The sequence below is a fragment of the Myxocyprinus asiaticus genome, chromosome 13 (assembly GCF_019703515.2).
Source record: "Myxocyprinus asiaticus isolate MX2 ecotype Aquarium Trade chromosome 13, UBuf_Myxa_2, whole genome shotgun sequence".
In the NCBI taxonomy this organism is placed as follows: domain Eukaryota; kingdom Metazoa; phylum Chordata; class Actinopteri; order Cypriniformes; family Catostomidae; genus Myxocyprinus; species Myxocyprinus asiaticus.
In genome coordinates this window covers 22,981,759-23,001,325 of record NC_059356.1, presented here as the reverse complement: position 1 = coordinate 23,001,325, position 19,567 = coordinate 22,981,759, and the positions used below count along the sequence as shown (strand labels likewise).

At 39.2% G+C, this 19,567-nt stretch overlaps 1 protein-coding gene across 2 annotated transcripts in view; it reads left to right on the top strand.

Annotated features, from left to right (window-relative positions):
* Nucleotides 1-19,567, top strand: part of LOC127450817 (acid-sensing ion channel 2) — a 731,245-nt gene that overhangs the window by 700,348 nt on the left and 11,330 nt on the right. For both annotated transcript variants that reach the window (XM_051715203.1, XM_051715202.1), the window contains 2 exons: nucleotides 16,086-16,177; nucleotides 16,255-16,334. In XM_051715203.1, coding sequence (XP_051571163.1) covers nucleotides 16,086-16,177; nucleotides 16,255-16,334 — 172 coding nt within the window. The remainder of the gene's footprint in view (nucleotides 1-16,085; nucleotides 16,178-16,254; nucleotides 16,335-19,567) is intronic.

Sequence of the window (19,567 nt, the reverse complement as noted above, 5' to 3'; positions counted from 1 at the left end):
AAATGATTAAGTAAGTGTTAAGGGCCAGTGTATAAACAAAGATTTTGTAAGAACTGTAAGATTAATGACTAATGTCTTTGAAGTTCATCCTGGATTAACTGCAGAAGTTCATATAGATGCATTGTCCTTTGTTAGTTGGCTGATGAAGTCTTTTGTTGGCAATTTATTGATAGTCTATGTATTCCATTTTAAGAGTGTTGTCCATCAATAGACAAAGGTGATGCAGGCCGAGATCAGTGAGGTGCTTCGCAGTTCAATCGGCTGATAATTTCGGTGAGGTCTATCGTAAATCCAAGGTTCAGGCAAAGGCATATGAAGTATCCCATGTCTTATGGTTGGAGTTGGCATCATAATAGACTGAAGTGATGTTTGGCTGGCACCGGCTGCATTTTGTCGTCATCACTCAGAGACACGTAGCAGTGGAGTCCGATACCAAGCAGGAATGGAGCTGGATCCAGCCAGTTCTGGTGACCTCAGGAGTCCCAAGTTGAGACATGGAAACAAATAGAATAATATTAGCGTAGATGCCATTACATTTTTTTCAGAGTTATAGATCATGATCAATGTTTCAGGTTCCGGCAGACCTAACTAAAGCAGCCTAATTGTGTGGTGAAGAATAAATTAGGTGTATGCCTGGCTAAATAGATGAGTCTTTAGTCTATACTTAAACGTAGGGAGTGTTTCTGCATCCCGAACAGTGTTAGGGAGACTATTCCATAGTTTAGGAGCCAAATATGAAAAGGATCTACCTCCTTTTGTGGATTTTGATATTCTAGGAACTATTAACAGGCCAGAGATTTGCAATTGTAATGAATGTGAAGGAATATAGCATGGTAGAAGGTCACTTAAGAACTGTGGAGCTCAACCATTCAAAGCTTTGTATTTAGTTATAGAATTTTAAAATCAATACGAAATTTAACAGGTAGCCAATCCAACAACGATACAATGGGGCTAATATGATCATATTTCTTGGTTCTAGTCAGCTCTCTGGCTACTGCATTTTTAATCAATTGAAGTTTATTTATTGAACTTGCTGGACATCCTCCCAGTAATGCATTACAATAATCTAGTCTTGAGGTCATGAACGCATGAATTCGTTTTTCGGCATCAGCAATAGAGAGTATGTCTCGTAACTTAGCAATATTTCTTAGGTGGAAGAATGCTGTTCCACAAACATTGGAAATTTGATTTTCAAATGACATATTGGTATCAAATATAACACCTAAATTCTTTACTGTTGAAGACGATGTAACAGTACATTGAGAATTGTGAAATTTCTTTGGGTTTCTAAGAAATATAAAGTTGGGTACCGTCAGCATAACAGTGGAAACTTATTCCATGATTCCTGATAATATCTTCCAGGGGAAGCATATATAAGGAGAAAAGCAGAGGCCCTAAACCTGATCCCTGTGTTACTCCAGACGTAACATATGTTTGATTTGACAATTCCTCCTTTAGACAGACAAAGTGGTAACAGTCTGCTAAAAAGGACCTAAACCATGCTAATGCAAGTCCACAAATGCCAACATAATTCTCTAGCCTATTCAAGAGAATGTTGTGATCTATCATGTCAAAGGCAGCACTAAGATCTAAAAGCACTAGAAGAGAAATGCAGCCACGATCAGATGATAAGAGCAAGTCATTAGTGACTCTAAGTGAAGTCTCTTTACTGTGGTGTGGCCTAAATCCTGACTGAAATTGTTCATATATATACTATTTCTCTGTAGAAAATAACATAATTGGGAGGACACAACCTTTTCTAGTATTTTCGACATAAACGGTAGATTTGAAATCAGTCTATAATTAGCCAATTCTCCAGGATCAAGTTGTGGCTTCTTAATAAGCAGTTTGATAACTGCCAATTTAAAGTTTCTTGGGACATGTCCTAAGGATAGCAAGGAGTTAACAATATTAAGAAGATGGTATGAGATTACAGGGAATACCTCTTTAAGAACTTTGTTTGTATTGGATCTAACATAAATGCTGTGGCTTTTGATGTTTGGATAAGTTTTGTTAGCTCTTCATGACCTATGACAGTGAAGGATTGAAGTTGCACGTGAGGAAAATTATGGGACACTGTTTTCTGATGTACTATTACAGTTGATTGCATAATTCCAATTTTATTTCTGATTATTTCAATATTATCATACTATCGTGCTGCCACGGAATATCTGGTTCAGTTGAGGCTTTATTCCTAACCAATTTTGCCACAATACTGAATAAACACCAAGGATAGTTGTGGTTATTTTCAATGATATTTTCTAATATGCTGACCTGGCAGCTTTTAGTGCCTGTCTGTAGCTACAGACACAACCCTTCCATGTACCGCTAATTTTGTATTCTTCCACTTGCACTCTGTTTTCCGAGCTGCTCTCTTGTGAGCATGAGTGTGATCATTGTACCATGGTGTGGGGCTTTTTTCTTTAATTTTCTTTAATCGAAGGGGAGCGACACTATCAAGAGTGCTAGAGAAGACTGTATTTATATTTTCTGTTATTTCATCAAGTTCTTCTAGACTTTGAGGCTTACTCAGTGTATGAGATAGAGATACAAGAGATGAGCTAATGATCTGAGATGTCATCGCTCTGCGGTAGAATTTCTGTATTATGAACATCAACTCCATATGACAGAATTAAATCTGGCATATGATTATGGCGATGAGTTGGTCCTGTCACATTTTGTCTGACTCCAAGAGAGTTGAGAATATCAATAAATGCTAATCCCAATGTGTCATTTTTATTATCTATTGTTGAAGTCATCAACAATTAAAGCTCTATCTAAAGTAACTACAAGATCTGATAAAGATTTTTGCAAATTCAACAAGGAAATCAGAATAAGGCCCGGGTGATCTATATACTCTAGCAAGGGCAAAAGACAACAGTGATTTTTTTATTTATATCTGACAGTGTCACATTAAGCATTATTAGTTCAAAAGACTTAAACTTACTGTATATCCTATACTCTGAGTAACACCAAAAACGTCACTGTAAATTGTAGCAACACCTCCTCAGCCCTTCAGACGAGGCTAATTTTTATAACAATAGCCTGCGGAAGTAGAGTCATTTAAACTAACATATTCATCTGAGCACATCCAAATTATGATCTGTAATAATTTAATTTACAATTAGTGCTTTGGTTGAAAGAGATCTAATGTTTAATAGCCCTATCTTTATATGATGTTTACCTTAATACATTTTTTTTCTAAATGATTTAGTAAGGGGTTTGTGTTTGGTAGTTCGGGGAACAGACACAGTCTCTATATGATATCTAGGTGATACAGTCTCTATGTGTCATAGTTTATGTGACCTGTGTGACATCTCAAGGCAGCTAGCAGAGGTTCGGATTAGCCAGTTTGTCTGCTTCCTGACCTGTTCCCATGTTAGTCATCTAGAGAGGAGAGCGGCACCTTCCCTGGAGGGATGGAGTCCGTGTCTCTTTAGCAGGTCAGGTCTACCCCATAAACTCTTCCAATTGTCTATAAATCCTATGCTATTCTCCAGACATCTCAGACATCCAGCCATTCAGTGACACTGATCTACTATAAACCTCATCACCACAACAAGCAGGGAGAGGGCCAGAGCATATTATAGTGTCTGACATCATTTTAAAATTATCTCTAGTGATCTCCGACTGGCAAAGCAAGACATCGTTAGTGCCGACATTAATAACAATTTTAGAAAATCTACATTTAGCATTAGCCAGCACTTGAAAATTTTATCTGATGTCAGATGCTCTGGTACCTGAAATGCATTTAACGTTGGTGGCTGGAGTCTCTATTTCCATGTTCTTTACAATAGAATCACCTATGACCAAGGCTCTTTAAACATGATTCTCAGTGGATGCATCACTGCGTGGGGAGAATCGATTGGAAACACTAACAGGAACGGGAGAGTGGTGTCACTTTGCTGAGCGAGTATGCTGCCGAGATGTCACCCAAACGTCCTACTGTGGGGGCTCTGGAGCTAGAACCAAAGCGTGTGTGTTGCTCACTGTTCTACCCGCATCCGAAAACAGTATCTACCGGCTTCTCTTTTTCACTGACCTCCATTAGCATTCGGATGCGGGTCTCTAACTCATTAACCATCTCCATCAGCCTGACTAATTCCTTACATTTACCACATGTGAATCCCTCACTGCTGACGGAAGAAGCTATAGTAAACATGTGGCATGTAATGCAGGAAGCAATAACATGAGCGGATGCCATGACTTACTGCTATTGTTTGTTGTTGTTACATGTTCCTGAGCAGCGAGGGTTTGAGATCGATGTGAATCCCTCATGCAATTGTTTGTTGTTATGGTTGTTCTTGATAAGTGGTGCTTTGAGATCGATGCAATAATCTGTGTAACACAGAGGAGAAAAAGGGTGCACGCTGTAAAATGTACGCAGTTTAATTGCAATAAAAATAGGAAGCGGATGCACGCGGAAAAATGCACGCAGTTGAATCGTGATAAGAGAATAATGCGGGGGAAAACCTCTTTAACATCATTGCAGAGGCAAGACAGCTGCCATTTGAACACCTGCCTTGTACTGTAAAAGTGCGAGCGCAAGGCAGTCGTCTGTGTTCCGCGACTGCTACCGGGTCCTTGAATAAAATATAATGTATGAGTAAGGGCAGCCAGTGGAGTTTCTGGTGCCCCCCAAGGGAGTTGGTGCCCCACGCAGACTGCATAATATACATATAGGGAGCGGCGGTACTGATTACCGGCTAACAGAATCCCTGCTGCTTTCTCCAAGATTCTGTCACAGCATCTCTGTTTGATAGTGCACTAGCCAATGCAGAAGTTGGAGACATTGCTGGAACCCAGCAGGTAATCTAAACTGTCATTAACCTGTTTAATCTCACTGGTTACAATTGTGACCAGGGTCTAAAAGGAGTTTTTTTTAATGTATTTTGCACAGAGTAGTCAATTATAAATGACAGTGCAGACTTCTTTGCTTGTCTATCAAAACTCCATTAAAAGAAGCAAATAAATCCTGTCATAATACACTTACAACTGCAATATTTTGTACATAATTTGAATTGGTTTGTGCTGTGTTCATTTTCTGTGGTTCATCTCTGTTTGTGGGGTAGGTTTTGTGTGGATGACTGAAAAATACATCTGGATGAAGCATATTTTGTTCACTCATGTTTATAAAGATATTGCGATTAATCGCAATTAACTACAAAAAAAATATGCAATTAATTCCGATTAAATTCATCGTTTGACAGCCTTAATATAAATATAAATATAAATATAAATATATATATATATATATGTATATATATATATATTTATTTAACGTGTATATTATCTTACTGTACTGACAGAGTTTTTAATAGTCAAAACAAGTGAAAAAATCTACCAGTGCAGAAGAAGTAATCCAAAGTATTTAGAACATGTTACTGACCGTGTGTAATCTAACAGAATACCTTACAAATTACATTTTACTGCATGTTTTCTGTAATCTGTAGTGGAATACATTTCAAAAGTAACCCTCCCAACCGTGTGTGTGTGTGTGTGTGTGTGTGTGTGTGTGTGTGTGTGTGTATATATATATATATATATATATATACCCATGTGGTGGCCAAAAATATTGGCACCCTTGGTAAATATGAGAAAAGAAGGCTGTTAAAAATATATCCTTATTGTTTATCCTTTTGGTCTGTCATTCAAAATATTCACAAAAATCTGTCCTCAACTAGATATCAAATAATTCCAAGTTTTATCAAAAAACAAATATTTTGTCAAATATATGTGTGGCACAATTATTGGCACCCTTTTATTCAATACTTTGTGCAACCTTCCTTCACAGTCTTCTCCTATAATGTCTAATGATGTTGTAGAACACATGGCAAGTGATCTGAGACCATTCATCCATACAAAGATGTCCAAGACCTCTGGCATAAAAACAGCCCCACAACTAGGGATGCACTGATACCACTTTTTTTCTTCCGATCTGATTCCGATATCGGAAATTTCAATATCGGCTGATACCGATCCCGATCCAATACCAGTGTTGTCCCTCTCTCTCTTTCTTCCTCACTGCTGTCAGCGCTCACTCTCTCCTGAGTTCTGATTACACACACCTGCATATCATCAGTGGCTAATCTAGGATTGCATATATACCCCGCTTTCACACACACTCTTTGTCTGTTCTCATCGATAGTATCTCTGAGACTCCAGACCTTTCTACTATGTCAGACATACCTGTGTCTTCATTATTGCCTGCGAGTATCATAAGACTGTTGTGAGTTATCTCTTCATCGTGTCTATACCCTGTCTCGATATTACCTGCTGTTTGCCACTCTGCTCAACTGGATTTACTCACAATGTTTACATCACTCTTTCAATCATCTGTTCAATAAACCCTGCTACTGAGTAAATATCTCTGCCTCCGTGAGTCTCTCCATGACACCTTTAACTTTTAAACCCTCACGCTTTTATATTGACATTCTAAACTCTCCAGGAAGTCCTGTATGTGTCTGTTTATAGGCAAGTTCACTGTAGTTTAATTCACTTCTTATTCAAATTCTGGTAAAAATGCACCTCCGGTGCCGTTCTAAATGTATATAAGTGAACCAAACTATTGAGCATCTATATCTGAGATGTTGTTCATGAGTAGCGCTCAAATGTTGTGCACCATGTGAAGGCTAAAAATAGTGTGTGTAAACAGAGCAGCGCCATTCAATAATGCGCTGGTGTTGTACATGCATTTTATATATTTACTTGTAAAACACAGCCTTTTGTGATTCACAGAGCTATCGCACATCTTCAAGTGGCTTTGAATAAAATGCATGAGTCATATGAACTACATTAATTGTGTGTTAATGGTTCTTTTATGTAATTTGTTTAGCTTGACAGTAACGAACATGACTAACAGTATCGGATTTGGATCGGGCTTGTCGGACCGATACCCGATCCACTTCAAAACGTCAGTATCGGAGCCGATACCGATCCAGGTATCGGATCAGTGCATTCCTACCCACAGCATTAAAGATCCACCACCATATTTAACCGTGGACATGAGGTACTCTACTATATGGCTACATCTCTGTGTGTGTCAAACTCATCTCTGGTGTTTACTGCCAAAAAGTTATATTTTGTTTCATCTGACCATAGAATCCAGTCCCATTTGAAGGTCCAGTAGTGTCTGGAAAATTGAAGATGCTTGAGTTTGTTGTTGGATGAGAGCAGAGTCTTTTTTCTTGAAACCCTCCCAAACAACTTGTTGTGAAGTAGGTGATGTCTGATTGTAGTTTTGGAGACTTTCTGATCCCAAGACCCAACTAATTCCTGCAATTCTCCAGTTGTGATCCTTGGAGAATTTTTTGCCACTCGAACCATCCTCCTCACCATGCATGGAGACAATATAGACACACGTCCTCTTTCAGGCAGATTCGTAACATCTCCAGTTGATTGGCACTTCTTAAATATTACCTTGATTGTGGAAAAGGGTATTTTGAATGCTTTAGCTATTTTCTTATAGCTACTTCCCATTTTGTGAAGCTCAACAACATTTAGCTGCACATAACTTTTATTCTTTGGTCTTACCCATTGTGATGGATGATTAAGAGAATATGGCCTGTGTGTTACCTCATATTTATACCCATGTGAAACAGGAAGTCATGGCTGAACAATTTCATGTCCCTTGTCACCCAGGTGTACTAAAAAAAATGTAAAATATGAATGAGAATATACTTAGATATATTTTACACATAAGAATTTCTAGGGGTGCCAATAACTGTGGCAAATGTGTTTTGGAGAAAAATACTTAATTACGAGACTTTTCCCCCCCTTTCAATTAGTTTACTTCAATTAAAAGTTAGATTTTTGTGAATATTTTGAATGAAAGATCAAAAGGATAAAAAATAAAGACATATTTTTCACAGCCTTCTTCGCTCATATTTACCAAGGGTGCCAATATTTTTGCCCACCACTATACATACAGTGCATTCATAAAGTATTCAGACCCCTTAATTTTGTTATGTTGCAGCCTTTTGCTAAAATGCTTTAAATTATTTTCATTTTTCACATCAATCTACACTCCATACCCCATAATGACAAAGCAAAAACCAGATTTTTGATAACTTTTCAAATTTATTAAAAAGAAAAAACTGAAATATCACATTGACATAAGTGTTCAGACCCTTTGCTATGCACTTGACATTTAGCTCAGGTGCATCCCATTTCTCTGGATCATCTTTGAGATGTTTCTACACTTTGATTGGAGTCCACCTGTGACAAATTCAATTTATTGGACATGATTTGGAAAGGCACACACCTGTCTATATAAGGTCTCAGAGCAAAAACCAAGCCATGAGGTCAAAGGAACTTCCTTCAGAGCTCAGAGACAGGATTGTGTCGAGGCACAGATCTGGGGAAGGCAACAAAATGTTTTTGGCTGCATTGAAGTTTCCCAAGAGCACAGTGGTCTCCATAATTCTTAAATGGGAGAAGTTTGTAACAAACAGGACTCATCCTAGAGCTGGCCACCTGGCAAAACTGAGCAATCGGGGAGAAGGGCCTTAAGGGTAAGAGAGGTGACCAAGAACCTTATGGTCTCTCTGGTTGAGCTCCAGAGATCATATGTGGAGATGGGAGAAACTGACAGAAGGACAACCATCACTGCAACACTCCACCGATCTGAGCTTTATGGCAGAGTGGCCAGATGGAAGCCTCTCCTCAGTGCAAGACACGTGAAAGCCCACTTGGAGTTGCAAAAAAGCACTTTTCTGTAGCAAGATTCTGTACAATTTGGCCTCAATTCCAAGTGTCATGTCTGGAGGAAACCAGGCACTGCTCATCACCTGCACAATACCATCCCAATAGTGAAGCATTGTGGTGGTAGCATCATGCTGTGGGGGTATTTTTCAGCAGCAGGGACTGGGGGACTGGTCAGGGTTGAAGATTGACGGATGTGCGATAACGGATCTTATCGCACATCCGTGTGATTCGCGTTTGAGGGAACTGCGTATCAATTCAAAGTCCTTCCCTTCGGTCTGTCTCTGGCTCCCTGCACGTTCAGGCAATGTATCGATGCAGAGCTTACCCCACTGAAACTGAACAGTGTGCGCATTTTGAATTACCTCGACGATTGGCTATTAATAGCCAGATCAGAGGCTCTGCTGTGCAAGCACAGAGGCTTGCTACTTTGCCATTTGAACAGCCTAGGTCTCTGTTCAACTGGACAAAAAGCACGCTTTCTCCCAGCCAACAGATCTCCTTTTTGGGGGTTTGACTCGACCATGTGAGCATGTGTGCGCACCGCACGAGCAAGCGCATTCAGACCATTCTTCTGTGTTCATCTCAGTTCAAACTTGGAAAAACATTTCCACTAAAGACATTTAAAAAAAATGCTGGTTTTTATGGCGGCAGCATTCACCATCATAACGTTAGGTATTTTGCACATGAGACCTCTTCATTGCTGGGTCAATCTTTGTGTACCATGACACACCTGGAGCCAGGGGCGCATGCACATTGGTGTAATCCGCTGCTGTTTGGCTGCTCTAGCACCATGGACAGCTCCAGACTTTTACCAGCAGGGTGTTCTGCTGGGTCAGGTTTTCAGGCGAAAAGTGGTGACAAAGTATGCGTCCAACACAGGCTGGGGTGCGTTGGCCGATGGACGCCCGGCTTTCGGTACCTGGACAGGTGCAAAATGGGTGTGGCACATCAACCGCCTAGAACTGCTAGCTGTCTTCCTAGCCTTGAAGGCTTTTCATTCTGACATAGTGAATCACCACGTTCTGATTCATTCGGACAATATGACATTGGTGGCGTACATAAATCGCCAGGGTGGAACTTGATCGCTGCCAATGATGAGCCTGGCGCAGCACCTCCTCCTGTGGAGCCAGCACCTTCTCCTCTCCCTGTGCACGTCATGTGGCCTGAATTGCGGAGCGGATCTGCTGTCATGCCAGGGACCTCAGACAGTCAAGAGGATTTGGGAAGTATTCGGCAAAGTCAAAGTTGACCTATTTGCCTCCCCGGAGAACGCCCACTGTCCTCTCTGGTACTCCATGTCCCAAGTCCCGCTTGGGGTGGATGCCATGGCCTGCAAATGGCCTGCGAAACACAAGTATGTATTTCCCCAGAACGCCTACTCCATTCTGTCATCTGCAAAGTCCGAGAGGACAAGGAAATGGTTTTGTTGGTTGCACCTAAGTGGCCCAATCAGCCCTGGTTTCCGGAGATGACTGGACAGCCCTTGCTGAGGAGGGACCTCCTCTCTCAAGCACAGGGCACGATCTGGCATCCCTAGCAGGAGCTGTGGAACCTGTACATGTGGCCCCTGAACGGTGCCCATCGTAGAAGCCAGAATTGGCTCAGTCGGTAATGAACACCATCTTGTAGGCTAGAGCATTCTCCACGAGACGCCTCTAAACACTGAAATGGCGTGGGTGCGCAAATTGATGCTCTTCATGTTGCAAGGACCCAGTGAATTCTCAGATGATTCTTACATTCCTTCAAGAGCTGCTGGACGCAGGTCTTAACCCATCAATACTTAAGGTCTATGTAGCGACTATCTTGGCATATCACACCCCAGAGGCTGGCTCCTCTATAGGCAGACATGACCTAGTCATAATGTTCCTTAGGGGAGCAAGGCGCTTAAACCCCCCTCACCATGCTACAGTCTTGGGAAAACTTGGGATTTAAACCTGGTGCTGAAAGCACTCATGAGTCCCCCCCACTCGAACCACTGGAATCTGTTGAGTTGTGTGTGCTTTCTCTAAAGACCCCATTCCTGTTGGCTCTGACCTCAGTTAAATGGGTGGGTGATATGCAGGCGCTGTCAGTCGACTGTTCATGCATGGAATTTTGGCCGGGTCTTTCAAAAGCCACCATCAAACCCAGAAAAGGCCATGTGCCTAAGGTTCTATCCATGGCCTTCAGGGCTCAGATGGTCTACCTACAAGCATTCTTTCCCCCACCATTTAATTCATATGATGAGCAGTCTATAATTTTTTTTTTTTTTTTTTTTTTTTTTTTGCCCTGTGTGGGCAGTACACACATATGTAAAGGGCACCTACCAGTTTAGGCTGTCAGATCAGCTCTTTGTTTGTTATGAAGGATGCACAAAAGGCTCTCTCTCTCTCTCACATTCAACTAAAGGTAAGGCCTCTTCATGGGCATGGACAAATGGTGTGTCCTTGCAGGACATATGTTTTGTAGCAGGTTGGTCTTCACAAAACACATTTGCGAGGTTTTACAACCTAGACTAGGCATCTATCTCTTCACAGGTTCTTTCTGTCTAGAGGGCTTATTATTCCAACATTCAGCGGGTGAGCCCAAGCTCTTTATTACGGACGGGCTACCTCATTTATTTTGATACAGCCCCCTGTATGTAGGCTGTTGTTGAACTTACCCCCCTTAGAAGTCACAAGCACTTCCAATAGAAATAAAACCTACTTTCCCAACCTCTGGTTGTGATGTAGTTAAATTTGTACTGTGTGTATTTATATGGTTCATACAGATTCCCAGGCTCGATTAACTTCCCATCTGGTTTTTACCATGTGTAGTTATTCATTAATCTATACACTTGAAAACATGTCTTTAATAAGTCACCGCCCTGTTGGCCTGTGACTCCCTATACATATTATTTTTCAAGTGTTTGTACCTCTGGGGCAATGACGTCATGAAGTGTGGCGTGATGGGACTCTATTCCCCGTAGCTTTTACGCAAAGTTGAGTGAGCCGTAATCAAAAGGGAACGCCTCTGTTTACACATGTAATCTCAGTTACCTGAGACGAAGGGAACAAGACAATGCATAAGCAGGGTTGGGAGGGTTACTTTTGAAATGTATTCCACTACAGATTGCAGAGTACATGCTGTCAAATGTAATTTGTAACGTATTCTGTTAGATTACTCAAGGTCAGTAACATATTCTAAATACTTTGGATTACTTCTTCAGTACTGGTAGATTTTTTCACTTGTTTTGACTATAAAAACTCTGCCAGTACAGTAAGACAAAATACACATGTTAAAAATACATTCTCTGAAAAACCTAAATATCTTATGCAGTGTTGTTTCTAAAACAAGATAAATCAAACTGATCTTGTTTTAAGGATTTTTAGATATTTTTACAGGAAAACAATACAAAAAATTATTATCAAGAATATGATTTTTTTGCCCTAATATCATAGGTCTTACTAGAAAAAAAAGAAATTCAGAGATCCAACATGAATTTTCTTGATAAATAAATATGTTCTGTAATGATTAAGACAATGTATTTACATGCATTCTATTAGTATGCAGGTACCTTTAAAGCGCTGACCATCTCATTTGCATATGCGTGTGCTGTGTAATTAGAAAGTTACTACACAGTCTGTGTGCAGGTGTAGGAGGATGATGACCGATCTGCTCTCCCTGACCTTTATTATACTTTTATGTTTTGTGACGCTAATGGTTTGTTAATTTTCTCATGTATGAGAAGAGCGTGCAGCCTGTGCATCTGCCATTAAATGTGTGGAATACAGACTTTTGCTGTTTGGCTCCATGATTTGTCAGACTAAACCATTTATCTCCGGGGAAAAATGTTACGGTGCCTGGTAACGTGCATGTAAAATGGCTAGAATAGCATTTTAGCTTATCGTAAAGCAGACAATTTACACAAGGTTTATTTCTGTTTCTTCTGCTCCAAACTTACTTCAAACTTCTCTGTCTGCTCGTATGAATGTAACACATCATAAGAAAGTGTTCACCGCTGTTCAAATGCACTTTGGATCGCATCATTTATATGTATAAATGTTTTCCATCTGAAAGGACTAAATATTAAATGAAACAAATGACAATAAAATGCAGTAATCTCTTCAGTAATCAGAATGTAACTGTATTCTAATTACCAATGATTTAAATTGCAACTGTAGTGGAATACAGTTACTTATATTTTGTATTTTAAATACGTATTCCCATTACATATATTTTGTTACTCCCCAACACTGTGCATAAGCTGGCCACACTACTACTTAAGAGTTTTGAGGTACGAGGTATGCGCTCTTGTCCCTCAGTCAGAAAATTCTAAAGAAATGGTGATTTTGGACCCGCTTATATAGGCCAGGGGTGGGGCTCAAACACCATTGCTAATCACAGGATTTGCAATATTGTACAAGGGCTTCAACTAGGTCGTCGGAGAAGGAATTTCCTATAGCGTTTACGCAATGTCACGTCCCCTTCATTTCAGGGAACCGAGGTTACATGTGTAACCGAAGACATTTTGTTGATTTACCTCATCAATTTTCATCTCACATTTGCTTTTTTTTTACACTATTGGTTAGTTGTAAGATTTAAGGTAAGGAGGTCATTTTTTTATTTTTTTATTTAGAACTCGATATTGCATTAACCTTAAAAAACCTCATCTGTTTTCCATCTCACATTTGCTTTTTCTGACACTATCAGTTAGGTTTAGGTTTTACTGTTAAAGGTAGGGAGGTAGGTAGGTCTTGTTGATTTAACACTCGAAAGAGCATTAGCCTTGAAACCCTCATCTGTTTTTCATATCACATTTGCTTTTTCTGAAACTATCGGTTAGAATTAAGGTTAGGGTAGCGATGTCGGTTTTGTTGATTTAAACCTTTAAACCATTATTCTTTTAAATTTCATCTGTTTGGGATTAAATTTTACTCGCTTTTAGTGGCACACAGTGGATATTTCACTTGGGAATACGTATAAGAAACCATGTAATGTCATTTTGCAAAAATGTCGTCACAGTCACACAGTTGTCGTGAGATCAGGCTGTAACAGACTATGGGCAGTCTCTGGTCATGCCGTCAGAGGCCAAGACTAGTATCACTCTAAATCATAGGTCCATTTCTCAAAAACTACACCTTGTCCATGACTAAACAGGAAATGGACTTTGGATTCTAGGACTAAAGCTTTACTTGTGTCAAAGAACCTTACCCTGTGTGTTTGAAGTTTGAAATATAATCTCAATAGTTAGACATTCTTGTCTACAATAAGAGCAGCATTAGGATGCAAAGAAATTTGATATGGCTCTGAGATATTTTTATTACTCCTGCAGACATTTAGCTGACTAGTTGAGAACACTTTTGCATTGTCAGGAAGATTCAGGAAACTGTTCTTCAAAATAGAGACAGATATCATGTCTTCTTTCATTAGTTCATCATCAAAGAGATGAGCTTTTGATTGATGTGTCTGAGATGTGGAGCTTTTGGGAATACTGACTCTCTCACTCACTCTATATAACACACACACACACACACACACACACACACACACACAGCTGTTGCTCAAGCACATTGTCAATTAAATCAGCATAAAGTAGACAGCATATCATCATTCTGGTGTCCCACTAGAGAGACAAGCTTCTCTAGACTGCTTCATTTTATGATGGTAAAAAAAACAAGTAAACTTACTTTTAACTCCTGGACGCATGCATACACATGCACTCGAATTATTGGTCACACAAGAATAATGTATCTCTTATAGCATTATGAATGGTAGAGATGTGTTTTTTTTTTTCTCAGTGATTGTGTTCTTTATTGTAGGGTTTTTGGGTAAACCCTGTTGCAGTTTAGCCAATAACATCTAATAACAGCCAACTTGCCTTTGACCCAGGTCTTGAGACTGGTGTGGAGAGCATGTGTGTGTGTGTGTATGTGAGACATAGAACAACACTGTGTCCTAACCAGGTATGGCACAATACATGTTAAAAGTATAAAAAAAAATCTTGTCCATGTTCATTTGAGTTTCTCTCCTATTATATATATTATATTTATTTATTTATCACACATTATACATTTTGCACATATACACTGAAATTCTTTTTTTTTTTTTTTTCTCATATCCCAGCTAAGCTGGGGTCAGAGTGCAGGTTCAGCCATGATGTGGTGCCCCTGACCTTCTGATCAGTAACCCAGAGCCTTAACCGCTGAGCCACCACTGCCCCCACCCCAACCAGCTATGGCAATGTGCAACAGTACATTTTGTTGGTTGCTTGCTTTCTATTTCAATGTCTGTCACATTGCACAAGGTAGCTGCCCTCAAAAAAATCACATTGGTCCAAAATCCTGCTCCACATATCATATATTCAATTCCAAGTCAGATGTGGCATATTCCGGCTTGATATCTCCAATCGGAAAATGATATATAGGCAAACAAAACCGCAATGCTCCGGTTTGCTTAGCAGGTGTTTGATTGTCAATGGAGACGTCTCATTGTAATCAAATTGTGGACGATAAACATTTCTGTGCAATTCTAGTATTTGCTCTACAGGTGTATGATTATCGAAAGACAGTATATTTTACTGTATTGTAAGCACCTGTCTCTGCAGAAATTAGCTAAACTTGTTTTAGTATCTTTTAATGTATACAATTTCAGTCATTGATACATATTTTGAATAAAGTGAATGTTTATTACTAACTCTGTAAATCTTCCTGGGTGCCAGCATGTTTGTGTGACCTCAGGCACCTGCAACTTGGCAAAATCGAGTTGAAGGTCTTACTTGATGTGGCGTTTTATTACACTTTTACTGTAGTAGAAGGTTGAAAATGCTGATTTACTGAGTTGAATAAAAGCAGGATGAAACCAGAGGTTCTTAAGTAGTTTTGCTTTTTACAAGACTTTACATTGGACATCAAGTTGCGACCCAACCACAAAATACCCAAGTTTTAAAAAAACAAAGTTGTATTTTACTTTACAAAAGTAAACAAAGTGCATAATATGCTAAATTATTAACATGGCATTTACAGTAGGCTGAGTAATGCATAAACAGAGGCAGAAGTGTGATTTAACAGTCTGACACAGCTGAACGTACACTGTGGGCTAAATATTGTATTAGTGTAAGGTATATTTTCAAGTGACAGAAGTATTATTTTTTTTTTTTTGGCTGTCCTAACTGTGCACAATTATTTGATTAGTTGTATTTATCATTTCATTTGGCATTGTCCTACAGCCTTATCAGAACATAATGGTGACCCAATTTTGTACAATTTGAGATTCACTGTATTAAATATGAAATATGTTTAAATTGATTGTGATTGTCTTGCGTTAAACAGCATTTTTGCTTTACTTGTCAAAGCATTTGCATTGAATCTATAACTGAAAACATCTAAAATACAGTAGATCTTTCTGCTTTGTTTTTGCAGGGACAATATTCTGGTTCTGGATGTGTTTTTCGAGGCACTGAACTATGAGACTATAGAGCAGAAGAAAGCTTATGAGGTGGCAGGTCTACTAGGTAACACAGCACTGCACAATACTTTTTAATCTTTTCATTCTCTCTTCCTTTAAATCATACATGCATGTTTGTTGCAGGTGATATTGGTGGTCAGATGGGTTTGTTTATCGGTGCAAGCATTCTGACCATACTGGAGATATTTGATTATGCGTATGAGGTATGTATGAATCTACACACGCATACACACACTGGTCCATGTCCAGACTTTCAGAGGCACAGAAGCAGCATACACACAGCAATATTCTTTGTCAGAAACATACTCAGACATGAAAAAAATGCAAATGTATTCAGAGAAACTCACACACGCCCGCACACTCATATACACACACACACACACACACACACACACACACACACATGTTGGTGCAGCTATCATTATGAGGACTCTCCATAGACATAATGATTTTTAAATACGAACTATAGATTCTATCCCCTACCCCTAAACCTAACCCTCACAAAAACTATTACATTTTCAATTAAACACTGTTTAGTATGTTTTGTTTTTTTAAGCGATTTGAATTATGGGGACACTAGAAATGTCCTCATAAACCACATTTATAGCATAATACCCTTGTAATTACCAGTTTGTAACCTAAAAAAAAGTCCTCATAAACACACTTAGATTCCCCCAGACACAGTGATGGCTATTTGAGACATCAGTCTGTCTCTGGTGTAGGATGAATGACACTCTGATGGAGAGTTTCATCCAAATGAGCCTTCATTAATTCTGTATTGCTGCTGGTCTCTTTGCTCTGTGGACAGCAGCCAGCACAAGCTGTTACACCACTCAAGCCCTTGGACACACACACATTTTGTATTCTGTCCTGTATTTTTTTTAAAGAACTTTTGATGCTGGATGGCTTTAAATGGACAGATTTCATCTTACAACTTTTTCTGAAGCTTAAGCCTCAATTAATTATAAGCTTTTTGGCTGCTTTCGACAAAGCTCATAAAAATAAAAGAAACATTAATGCATTTAACTTCATAGAAATGCATGAGACTTATACAGTATATGCCTAAAGCATTTTTTAGATTGTTTAAAATTTGGTGATCTTAAGACCTGAGCACTTGAAAAATTCACAAGATTCAGTAATGTCAATTCATTCACATAGTGAATACTTGAGCCCAGGAATTGGTTAATCAGATAGCACTATAAACAGAAATTACTGTTTGTTACAACTGAGTGTATAAACAAAAATAACCTACGCCATTGACTCTAAAGGCCAAACACCTCCTTTGATCAAATCAGAGAATCCAAGTACTATCTAGTCAGCACCAATGTTCCCTCAATATCTTCATCATTTAGGAAATTGGCATTACTTTGAGCACAAATTTAATGACTAAACAAAATAATGCCATGTTTTGATTTTCTTTATATCAATATTCCACTTGTAAAGTAAATCGCTGTGCTGCAAAACCATCATCAGTCCCTTGACTGGCACTTTTACGGATCTGTGGAAAGACACTACACTGAAAACTTTAACCAAAAAAATGTGCTTCATTTGGTAACATCTAAAATTAACTGGTTTTATGGAAGTCAAAAATATTATTTCACATCATGAACACAACCTGAATGTAGGTTACACCAAAAAAAAAAAAAAAAAAAAAAAACAACAGTACGAGGCAGTTTTTTTGTCTTGCCATTTTGTCAATTGAATTTTGGTATCTGGTCTCTGTCTATGCCAATAGAGCACAACAGTGACCACCCACTTTTTCAGCCGTCTGGGTTCCAGAAGTATTTTTCCCATTCATTTATTCCATAGACTTTTGAAATCTCATGAAATACATGAGACTCATGAAATCCTCCATAAGAGTTCTAAGCCATGAACCAAACCAACCAACTCTGAGGTGAATCACAATATAACATGTTTCGTTTTGAAGCAAAAAAAGTATTTGCAAATCAGTCAAACAAATAAAGGTACAAGCCTGTGTACTTACCGTCTTTCACGTGGGCACGAACTACAATCCCATAAAGCATTACGAATGATGGAATTTAATAAAAAACTATGTGAATATATAAAACGTCTTGGTTACTGATGTAACCTCTGTTCCCTGATGGAGCGAACGAGACGTTGTGTCGATGTAGTGACACTAGGGGTTCGATCTTGAGAGCCCCAATCACCTGTGCTTAAAATAGAAAAGGCCAATGAGAATTGGCGAGTGGAATTTGCATGCCACTCTCCGCCCCCAGACATAGGGGTATAAAAGGAGATGGCGTGCACCACTCATTCAGATTTATGCTGAGGAGCCGATAGAGTCCCGGCCATGTCAGCGGCCGGTTCAGCGCCATCAGGGAACAGAGGTTACATCGGTAACCAAGACCTTCCCTGTCTGTCATTCACTTGACATTGTGTCGATGTAGTGACACTAGGGTTTCCTATAGGAAATGCCGCAGGCGCTGAACCACGTCACAAGGTACGGAAGTGTGGACATGGGCAAACTGCTGCGTGCCTCGCAGCGAGCACTCAACCACGTCGTGACCTTCCAGCGAGTTAGGTAAGGCGTCTCCCTAGTCCCGTTAAGGGGGGAGGAGGCACTTACCCAAGTAGGTTACCGGCGGTGCATTTCCTGATTTGCTGTTAAGCAATTTCCCACTGAGCACTTTATAGAATAGCACAGGGAAGTGCTCCTCCCTCACCAGGAAGGAGAGCACAACGGAGACCACATCCTACCAGATGGAGGTTAACTCTCTGGGGTCTGAGGGTGTTTTGGGCCCTGGAGAAGTTTTGACATGCCTTGACATTTGTGCTTTTTTCAGTTGCTTAAAAACATATTAATGGCTAAAATCTGATAACACTGTATTCAGCACAAACTGGGCTATAATAATATGTGAACAACATGTATGTACATGTTTGTATTTCTGAGAAAATAACGTTTATGCATGGTTTTTGAAAAAACAAAAATTGTAAGTCACTGAAATAAGGCCATTTATCACATACTAAACATTTGTTCACAAGACTTTTGAGAACTGGATCTTGTAGCCTAGAATTTTTGCTACAAAAATGATGTGAAACCATCATGATCACTCATTCATACAAAACAATATAGTCATTTAACTTTTGTAAGACACTTTTAGTGTTAGGCCATATATGAGGAGGTGTGGATGATCATGAATATTGATGTAATTCACACCTGAGGAGACAAAGACCTCTCCCCTGAGAGAGAATGAATGTGAGGAGACTTAATGATTGAATGTATTATCTGACTATACATTTTCTTTACATAAAGACTTTACTTAAAAACTTTAGACCTACACTACCGTTTAAAAGTTTATAGATCTGTAATATTTTTAAATGTTTTTAAAAGAAGTCTCTTCTGCTCACCAAGGCTGCATTTATTTGATCCAAAATACAGCAAAAACAGTGATATTGTGAAACATTTTTACAATTT